The 11,942-nt window shown below is 41.0% G+C and overlaps 1 protein-coding gene across 1 annotated transcript in view; it reads left to right on the forward strand.

Annotated features, from left to right (window-relative positions):
• LOC139379562 (PHD finger protein 21B-like) overlaps nt 1-9,172 on the forward strand; it is a 151,091-nt gene extending 141,919 nt beyond the window's left edge. Inside the window, exons 13-15 of the mRNA XM_071122378.1 lie at nt 4,711-4,777; nt 5,100-5,203; nt 8,683-9,172. Of these exons, the coding sequence (XP_070978479.1) occupies nt 4,711-4,777; nt 5,100-5,203; nt 8,683-8,973 (462 nt within the window). The 3' untranslated portion in view covers nt 8,974-9,172. The remainder of the gene's footprint in view (nt 1-4,710; nt 4,778-5,099; nt 5,204-8,682) is intronic.
• Nucleotides 9,173-11,942: the final 2,770 nt, after the last annotated feature.

Raw genomic sequence — 11,942 nt, forward strand, 5'->3', positions numbered from 1 at the left:
ACACTACTGAATGACATCTACTGACTATAACAACACTACTGAATGACATCAGACTATAACAACACTACTGAATGACATCTACTGACTATAACAACACTACTGAATGACATCTGACTATAACAACACTACTGAATGACATCTACTGACTATAACAACACTACTGAATGACATCTGACTATAACAACACTACTGAATGACATCTGACTATAACAAAACTACTGAATGACATCTACTGACTATAACAACACTACTGAATGACATCTGACTATAACAACACTACTGAATGACATCTGACTATAACAACACTACTGAATGACATCTACTGACTATAACAACACTACTGAATGACATCTGACTATAACAACACTACTGAATGACGTCTGACTATAACAACACTACTGAATGACATCTGACTATAACAACACTACTGAATGACATCTGACTATAACAACACTACTGAATGACATCTGACTATAACAACACTACTGAATGACATCTACTGACTATAACAACACTACTGAATGACATCTGACTATAACAACACTACTGAATGACATCTGACTATAACAACACTACTGAATGACATCTGACTATAAGAACACTACTGAATGACATCTGACTATAACAACACTACTGAATGACATCTGACTATAACAACACTACTGAATGACATCTACTGACTATAACAACACTACTGAATGACATCTGACTATAACAACACTACGGAATGACATCTGACTATAACAACACTACGGAATGACATCTGACTATAACAACACTACTGAATGACATCTACTGACTATAACAACACTACTGAATGACATCAGACTATAACAACACTACTGAATGACATCTACTGACTATAACAACACTACTGAATGACATCTGACTATAACAACACTACTGAATGACATCTGACTATAACAACACTACTGAATGACATCTACTGACTATAACAACACTACTGAATGGCATCTGACTATAACAACACTACTGAATGACATCTTACTATAACACCACTACTGAATGACGTCTGACTATAACAACACTACTGAATGACATCTTACTATAACACCACTACTGAATGACGTCTGACTATAACAACACTACTGAATGACATCTGACTATAACAACACTACTGAATGACATCTACTGACTATAACAACACTACTGAATGACATCTGACTATAACAACACTACTGAATGACATCTGACTATAACAACACTACGGAATGACATCTGACTATAACAACACTACTGAATGACATCAGACTATAACAACACTACTGAATGACATCTGACTATAACAACACTACGGAATGACATCTGACTATAACAACACTACTGAATGACATCAGACTATAACAACACTACTGAATGACATCAGACTATAACAACACTACTGAATGACATCTGACTATAACAACACTACTGAATGACATCAGACTATAACAACACTACTGAATGACATCTGACTATAACAACACTACGGAATGACATCTGACTTTAACAACACTACTGAATGACATTTACTGACTATAACAACACTACTGAATGACATCTGACTATAACAACACTACTGAATGACATCTACTGACTATAACAACACTACTGAATGACATCTACTGTCTATAACAACACTACTGAATGACATCTGACTATAACAATACTACTGAATGACATCTTACTATAACACCACTACTGAATGACGTCTGACTATAACAACACTACTGAATGACATCTGACTATAACAACACTACTGAATGACATCTACTGACTATAACAACACTACTGAATGACATCTGACTATAACAACACTACTGAATGACATCTACTGTCTATAACAACACTACTGAACGACATCTGACTATAACAACACTACTGAATGACATCTGACTATAACAACACTACTGAATGACATCTGACTATAACAACACTACTGAATGACATCTGACTATAACAACACCACTGAATGACATCTGACTACAACAACACTACTGAATGACATCTGACTATAACAACACTACTGAATGACATCTGACTATAACAACACTACTGAATGACATCTGACTATAACAACACTACTGAATGACGTCTGACTATAACAACACTACTGAATGACATCTACTGACTATAACAACACTACTGAATGACATCTGACTATAACAACACTACTGAATGACATCTACTGACTATAACAACACTACTGAATGACATCTGACTATAACAACACTACTGAATGACATCTACTGTCTATAACAACACTACTGAATGACATCTGACTATAACAACACTACTGAATGACATCTACTGACTATAACAACACTACTGAATGACATCTACTGACTATAACACCACTACTGAATGACATCTACTGACTATAACAACACTACTGAATGACATCTGAATATAACAACACTACTGAATGACATCTACTGACTATAACAACACTACTGAATTACATCTGACTATAACAACACTACTGAATGACATCAGACTATAACAACACTACTGAATGACATCAGACTATAACAACACTACTGAATGACATCTGACTATAACAACACTACGGAATGACATCTGACTATAACAACACTACTGAATGACATCTACTGACTATAACAACACTACTGAATGACATCTACTGACTATAACAACACTACTGAATGACATCTGACTATAACAACACTACTGAATGACATCAGACTATAACAACACTACTGAATGACATCAGACTATAACAACACTACTGAATGACATCTGACTATAACAACACTACTGAATGACATCAGACTATAACAACACTACTGAATGACATCTGACTATAACAACACTACGGAATGACATCTGACTTTAACAACACTACTGAATGACATTTACTGACTATAACAACACTACTGAATGACATCTGACTATAACAACACTACTGAATGACATCTACTGACTATAACAACACTACTGAATGACATCTACTGTCTATAACAACACTACTGAATGACATCTGACTATAACAATACTACTGAATGACATCTTACTATAACACCACTACTGAATGACGTCTGACTATAACAACACTACTGAATGACATCTGACTATAACACCACTACTGAATGACGTCTGACTATAACAACACTACTGAATGACATCTGACTATAACAACACTACTGAATGACATCTACTGACTATAACAACACTACTGAATGACATCTGACTATAACAACACTACTGAATGACATCTACTGTCTATAACAACACTACTGAACGACATCTGACTATAACAACACTACTGAATGACATCTGACTATAACAACACTACTGAATGACATCTGACTATAACAACACTACTGAATGACATCTGACTATAACAACACTACTGAATGACATCTGACTACAACAACACTACTGAATGACATCTGACTATAACAACACTACTGAATGACATCTGACTATAACAACACTACTGAATGACATCTGACTATAACAACACTACTGAATGACGTCTGACTATAACAACACTACTGAATGACATCTACTGACTATAACAACACTACTGAATGACATCTGACTATAACAACACTACTGAATGACATCTACTGACTATAACAACACTACTGAATGACATCTGACTATAACAACACTACTGAATGACATCTACTGTCTATAACAACACTACTGAATGACATCTGACTATAACAACACTACTGAATGACATCTACTGATTATAACAGCACTACTGAATGACATCTACTGACTATAACACCACTACTGAATGATATCTACTGACTATAACAACACTACTGAATGACATCTGAATATAACAACACTACTGAATGACATCTGACTATAACAACACTACTGAATGACATCAGACTATAACAACACTACTGAATGACATCTGACTATAACAACACTACTGAATGACATCTACTGATTATAACAACACTACTGAATGACATCTGACTATAACAACACTACTGAATGACATCTACTGACTATAACAACACTACTGAATGACATCTGACTATAACAACACTACTGAATGACATCTGACTATAACAACACTACTGAATGACATCAGACTATAACAACACTACTGAATGACATCTGACTATAACAACACTACTGAATGACATCTGACTATAACAACACTACTGAATGACATCTGACTATAACAACACTACTGAATGTATTAGATGAAGGGAAGATAACTGTTTCCATCGTCCTCCATTTTATAACCTTGTATCGTCCTCCATTTTATAACCTTGTATCGTCCTCCATTTTATAACCTTGTATCGTCCTCCATTTTAGAACCTTGTATCGTCCTCCATTTTATAACCTTGTATCGTCCTCCATTTTATAACCTTGTATCGTCCTCCATTTTACAACCTTGTATCGTCCTCCATTTTATAACCTTGTATCGTCCTCCATTTTATAACCTTGTATCGTCCTCCATTTTATAACCTTGTATCGTCCTCCATTTTAGAACCTTGTATCGTCCTCCATTTTATAACCTTGTATCGTCCTCCATTTTATAACCTTGTATCGTCCTCCATTTTATAACCTTGTATCGTCCTCCATTTTAGAACCTTGTATCGTCCTCCATTTTAGAACCTTGTATCGTCCTCCATTTCATAACCTTGTATCGTCCTCCATTTTATAACCTTGTATCGTCCTCCATTTTACAACCTTGTGTTTTCCTTCCTCCTGAAGGTTCTGAACAAAGAGAACATGTCGTGGCCACAGAACTTTGTCCAGTCCTATGTGACACACAAGACAGGTGAGACACCTTTACTTGGCTCGCATGTGGCTGTTGGGCCTGCAGTGTGTGTTATGCTGTGTTAATACTAGGTGTGTGTGTGTGTGTGTGTGTGTGTGTGTGTGTGTGTGTGTGTGTGTGTGTGTGTGTGTGTGTGTGTGTGTGTGTGTGTGTGTGTTATGCTGTTTTAATACTAGGTGTGTGTGTGTTAAGCTGTGTTAATGCTAGGTGTGTGTGTGTGTTATGCTGTGTTAATGCTAGGTGTGTGTGTGTGTTAAGCTGTGTGAATGCTAGGTGTATTGTGTGTTATGCTGTGTTAATGCTAGGTGTATTGTGTGTTTAGTGAGAGAGGGGGAGAAGAGGAGTCTGCTCAGGAGGAATGTAGAGCTGAAGAAGGAGTGTGCTCACCTGGAAGAACAGGACCAGCAACTCAGCACGTCCCTCACGGTATGACCTCTGACCATTGACACACTCACAACACAGTACAGCAGGACCAGCAACTCAGCAAGTCCCTCAGGGTATGACCTCTGACACCTGACACACTCACAACACAGGACCAGAAGCTCAGCAAGTCCCTCACGGTATGACCTCTGACCCCTGAAACACTCACAACACAGTACAGCAGGACCAGAAGCTCAGCAAGTCCCTCACGGTATGACCTATGACCTACTCACAACACAGTACAGCAGGACCAGCAACTCAGGAAGTCCCTCACAGTATGACCTCTGACCCCTGAAACACTCACAACACTGTATAGCAGGACCAACAAGTCCCTCACAGTATGACCTCTGACCCCTGACACACTCACAACACAGTACAGCAGGACCAACAAGTCCCTCACAGTATGACCTCTGACCCCTGACACACTCACAACACGGTACAGCAGGACCAGAAGCTCAGCAAGTCCCTCACGGTATGACCTCTGACCCCTGACACACTCACAACACAGTACAGCAGGACCAGCAACTCAGCACGTCCCTCACGGTATGACCTCTGACCCCTGACACACTCACAACACAGTACAGCAGGACCAGAAGCTCAGCAAGTCCCTCACGGTATGACCTCTGACCCCTGACACACTCACAACACAGTACAGCAGGACCAGAAGCTCAGCAAGTCCCTCATGGTCCCTCATGACCTCTGACCTTATGACCTTGACCCAACACCAACAAACACGCAATACGTACCCTAGACTAGGTTAATCCCTCACTCATCAAATCAAATTTATTTATATAGCCCTTCGTACATCAGTTGATATCTCAAAGTGCTGTACAGAAACCCAGCCTAAAACCCCAAACAGCAAGCAATGCAGGTGTAGAAGCACGGTGGCTAGGAAAAACTCCCTAGAAAGGCCAAAACCTAGGAAGAAACCTAGAGAGGAACCAGGCTATGTGGGGTGGCCAGTCCTCTTCTGGCTGTGCCGGGTGGAGATTATAACAAAACATGGTCAAGATGTTCAAATGTTCATAAATGACCAGCATGGTCGAATAATAATAAGGCAGAACAGTTGAAACTGGAGCAGCAGCACAGTTTGATTGAATTACAGCAGAGATCCTGCATATAATGTTGAGATGGTCTCCACCTTATCAATGGGAGGCGTTGACCCGAAGGTGGGAAGGCAGGTGGTCTGCTTATCGGTCTGCCCACTGTATTCCCACATGGACAGATTTTGACGGGAGTGGATCCTCTCGCTTCGCCTCGTTCCTCTCTGATTATTGTGTTGGGACGGGAACGTAGTGATTTCCATTGAGCTCAGGAGCTCAACAGTGAAGCAGAATGCTAACTAACTAGTCAGATGGAGCTCAACAGTAAAGCAGACTGCTAACTAACTAGCCAGATGGAGCTCAACAGTGAAGCAGACTGCTACTAACTAGTCAGATGGAAATCAACAGTGAAGCAGACTGCTAACTAACTAGCCAGATGGAGCTCAACAGTGAAGCAGACTGCTACTAACTAGTCAGATGGAGCTCAACAGTGAAGCAGACTGCTAACTAACTAGTCAGATGGAGCTCAACAGTGAAGCAGACTGCTACTAACTAGTCAGATGGAGCTCAACAGTGAAGCAGACTGCTAACTAACTAGCCAGATGGAGCTCAACAGTGAAGCAGACTGCTAACTAACTAGCCAGATGGAGCTCAACAGTGAAGCAGACTGCTAACTAACTAGTCAGATGGAGCTCAACAGTGAAGCAGACTGCTACTAACTAGCCAGATGGAGCTCAACAGTGAAGCAGACTGCTAACTAACTAGTCAGATGGAGCTCAACAGTGAAGCAGACTGCTACTAACTAGCCAGATGGAGCTCAACAGTGAAGCAGACTGCTAACTAACTAGTCAGATGGAGCTCAACAGTGAAGCAGACTGCTAACTAACTAGCCAGATGGAGCTCAACAGTGAAGCAGACTGCTAACTAACTAGCCAGATGGAGCTCAACAGTGAAGCAGACTGCTAACTAACTAGTCAGATGGAGCTCAACAGTGAAGCAGACTGCTAACTAACTAGTCAGATGGAGCTCAACAGTGAAGCAGACTGCTAACTAACTAGTCAGATGGAGCTCAACAGTGAAGCAGACTGCTAACTAACTAGTCAGATGGAGCTCAACAGTGAAACAGACTGCTACTAACTAGCCAGATGGAGCTCAACAGTGAAACAGACTGCTACTAACTAGCCAGATGGAGCTCAACAGTGAAACAGACTGCTACTAACTAGCCAGAAGGAGCTCAACAGTGAAACAGACTGCTACTAACTAGCCAGAAGGAGCTCAACAGTGAAACAGACTGCTACTAACTAGCCAGATGGAGCTCAACAGTGAAACAGAATGCTAACTAACTAGCCAGAAGGAGCTCAACAGTGAAACAGACTGCTACTAACTAGCCAGATGGAGCTCAACAGTGAAACAGAATGCTAACTAACTAGCCAGATGGAGCTCAACAGTGAAACAGACTGCTACTAACTAGCCAGAAGGAGCTCAACAGTGAAGCAGACTGTTAACTAACTAGTCAGATGGAGCTCAACAGTGAAGCAGACTGCTACTAACTAGTCAGATGGAGCTCAACAGTGAAGAAGACTGCTACTAACTAGCCAGATGGAGCTCAACAGTGAAGCAGACTGCTAACTAACTAGTCAGATGGAGCTCAACAGTGAAGCAGACTGCTAACTAACTAGTCAGATGGAGCTCAACAGTGAAGCAGACTGCTACTAACTAGCCAGATGGAGCTCAACAGTGAAGCAGACTGCTAACTAACTAGCCAGATGGAGCTCAACAGTGAAGCAGACTGCTAACTAACTAGTCAGATGGAGCTCAACAGTGAAGCAGACTGCAAACTAACTAGTCAGATGGAGCTCAACAGTGAAGCAGACTGCTAACTAACTAGTCAGATGGAGCTCAACAGTGAAGCAGACTGCTACTAACTAGCCAGAAGGAGCTCAACAGTGAAGCAGACTGCTACTAACTAGCCAGATGGAGCTCAACAGTGAAGCAGACTGCTAACTAACTAGCCAGATGGAGCTCAACAGTGAAGCAGACTGCTACTAACTAGCCAGATGGAGCTCAACAGTGAAGCAGACTGCTAACTAACTAGTCAGATGGAGCTCAACAATGAAGCAGACTGCTACTAACTAGCCAGATGGAGCTCAACAGTGAAGCAGACTGCTAACTAACTTGCCAGATGGAGCTCAACAGAGAAGCAGACTGCTACTGACTAGTCAGATGGAGCTCAACAGTGAAGCAGACTGCTACTAACTAGTCAGATGGAGCTCAACAGTGAAGCAGACTGCTACTAACTAGTCAGATGGAGCTCAACAGTGAAGCAGACTGCTACTAACTAGTCAGATGGAGCTCAACAGTGAAGCAGACTGCTAACTAACTAGCCAGATGTCTTCGTCAGTACTTACACATGTTTATGTTCCTGTGTCTCTGTCCCAGCAGAAGGTGATGGACGTGCGGGAGCGTCTGATTGGTCAACAGAGGGACACCCAGTCCTCCCTGGAGCGTCTCAAGGCTCTGATTCGTCTGATCCAAAGAGACCAGATGATCCAGGTTACCATGACAGCCACCGCCACCACCACCGGAGTGTCGCTGCTCTCCCTGCCCTGGATCAAACCCTCCGGCGCCGCCACACACACAGTGCCCCCTGCTGGACCGTCTATGCTACTGCAGCAGAAGACTCTGGTCATGCCACAGTCTCAGACACAGAGCCAGGCTCAGGGCAATGTCTGAGCTCTAGTAGTACCACCCCAGCCCACCAGGGGGCCACAGTTCACAGTCCAAGGCTGGCCCACAAATGGCACTCTATTCCCTATATAGTGTAGAACTTTTAGTAAACGGACCCATAGGAGAAGTTTCAAAGACATGTCCATTTGACATCAGAGCCCTGGTCTGAAGTAGTACACTATATAGGGAATAGGGCTCTGGTCTAAAGTAGTGTACTATATAGGGAATAGGGCACTGGTCTGAAGTAGTACACTATATAGGGAATAGGGCTCTGGTCTAAAGTAGTGCACTATATAGGGAATAGGGCTCTGGTCTGAAGTAGTACACTATATAGGGAATAGGGCTCTGGTCTAAAGTAGTGTACTATATAGGGAATAGGGCTCTGGTCTAAAGTAGTGTACTATATAGGGAATAGGGCTCTGGTCTAAAGTAGTGTACTATATAGGGAATAGGGCTCTGGTCTAAAGTAGTGTACTATATAGGGAATAGGGCTCTGGTCTAAAGTAGTACACTATATAGGGAATAGGGCTTTGGTCTAAAGTAGTGCATTATATAGGGAATACGGCTCTGGTCTAAAGTAGTGCACTATATAGGGAATAAGGCCCTGGTCTAAAGTAGTACACTATATAGGGAATAGGGCTCTGGTCTAAAGTAGTACACTATATAGGGAATAGGGCTCTGGTCTAAAGTAGTACACTATATAGGGAATAGGGCTCTGGTCTAAAGTAGTGCACTATATAGGGAATAGGGCTCTGGTCTAAAGTAGTGCACTATATAGGGAATGGGGCTCTGTCTAAAGTAGTGCACTATATAGGGAATAGGGCTTTGGTCTAAAGTAGTGCATTATATAGGGAATACGGCTCTGGTCTAAAGTAGTGCACTATATAGGGAATAGGGCCCTGGTCTAAAGTAGTGTACTATATAGGGTATATGGCTCTGGTCTAAAGTAGTGCACTATATAGGGAATAGGGCTCTGGTCTAAAGTAGCGCACTATATAGGGAATAGGGCTCTGGTCTAAAGTAGTGCACTATATAGGGAATAGGGCCCTGGTTTAAAGTAGTGCACTATATATGGAATAGGGCCCTGGTCTAAAGTAGTGCACTATATAGGGAATAGGGCTCTGGACTAAAGTAGTGCACTATATAGGGAATAGGCCTCTGGTCTAAAGTAGTGCACTATATAGGGAATAGGGCTCTGGTCTAAAGTAGTGCACTATATAGGGGGGAATAGGGCCCTGGTCTAAAGTAGTGCACTATATAGGGAATAGGCCTCTGGTCTAAAGTAGTGCACTATATAGGGGGGAATAGGGCTCTGGTCTAAAGTAGTGCACTATATAGGGACTAGGGCTCTTGGTCTAAAGTAGTGCACTATATAGGGAATAGGGCTCTGGTCTAAAGTAGTGCACTATATAGGGAATAGGGCTCTGGTCTAAAGTAGTGCACTATATAGGGAATAGGGCCCTGGTTTAAAGTAGTGCACTATATATGGAATAGGGCCCTGGTCTAAAGTAGTGCACTATATAGGGAATAGGGCTCTGGACTAAAGTAGTGCACTATATAGGGAATAGGCCTCTGGTCTAAAGTAGTGCACTATATAGGGAATAGGGCTCTGGTCTAAAGTAGTGCACTATATAGGGGGGAATAGGGCCCTGGTCTAAAGTAGTGCACTATATAGGGAATAGGCCTCTGGTCTAAAGTAGTGCACTATATAGGGAATAGGGCTCTGGTCTAAAGTAGTGCACTATATAGGGAATAGGGTGCCATTTGGGACTCATCCGAAGTATCCATGCCACGTGGCCATCTGTCACAGAGACATTGAAGACAGCGGGGTTTTTATTAAGAAGAAGAAGAAGAAGAAGAAGAAGAAGAAGAAGAAGAAGAAGAAGAAGAAGAAGAAGAAGAAGAGGAAGAAGAAGAAGAAGGAGAAGAAGAAGAAGAAGAAGAAGAAGAAGAAGAGGTCAGAGACTCCATTGAAACCATTGAATATTAGTGAACCGTACGGTTGAAGAGCTGCAGGGGGATGAACGAGAAACACACAAAAAAAACACATCTTCCTTTTCACTACATTTCATGATAAGTATTTTTTAAACCCAACACCTACAGTGCTTACGAGATTTATTTTTATTTATAGTTTATTTTTCATTTGGTATTTATTATTGTAATTATTAATGTTTCTTGGCCTTAATGTATTTACTCGGACCGTAAAGAAGCTAGATCACAGTGCTGCAAATTAAATAGGTATTTTCTGTGTGGCCCGAAAAATATTTTAGATTTTTTTTGTTATTTTATAAACTGGTATAATATTTGTTCTGCATATAGAGAGAGAGAGAGACAACACTAGAGTAGTTAGTTACAAATGAACGGAAGGATATGAAGAACAAAGGACTGCTATAAATCAGAGTAGGTCTCTGTGTATAACATTTTGCCATAGTTATCAGGTGGGAAAAGGCCCAGGGAGAGAAGTTTTCATTGTGTATGTACGGAAAAACAAACATACAAGCCTTCAAAAACAAAAAAACAAGAGAATCACTTTTTTTTTCTCTCAGTATTAGTATCGTTTAAAGAGGGAAAAAAAGTATTTATAGACGACTACAGAATTTAGTCTTTCTAGAGGAGAGTTGAGTATTTTCATGCTGTTGATGACTTAGTTTGAGTATTGAGGAATATTAATGGAAAGGATCTATCGTTGTATATAGGTTGTATAATTATCCCAGGTCCTTCTCCATGTTCCTGTTACCGGATTCACAACAACAACAACAACTCAGAAGCGGCCATTTTGAACCATCCTGTAGTTGTGTGATCCAACCCATTTTAATCCCTTTCTTTTCACCACTATAGAAAATATGCCAAAAAAACATTACATTTAGTACTGGGAAATCCTGTGTACGTATCAAATATGTCTGGCATGCTTTTTTATCCCTGCCTGGTTTTGTATATTTAAAAAATATATTTTCTGGTTTTCACACTATTAGTTT

Source organism: Oncorhynchus clarkii, chromosome 21, assembly GCF_045791955.1.
Source record: "Oncorhynchus clarkii lewisi isolate Uvic-CL-2024 chromosome 21, UVic_Ocla_1.0, whole genome shotgun sequence".
NCBI classification, from domain to species: Eukaryota; Metazoa; Chordata; class Actinopteri; order Salmoniformes; family Salmonidae; genus Oncorhynchus; species Oncorhynchus clarkii.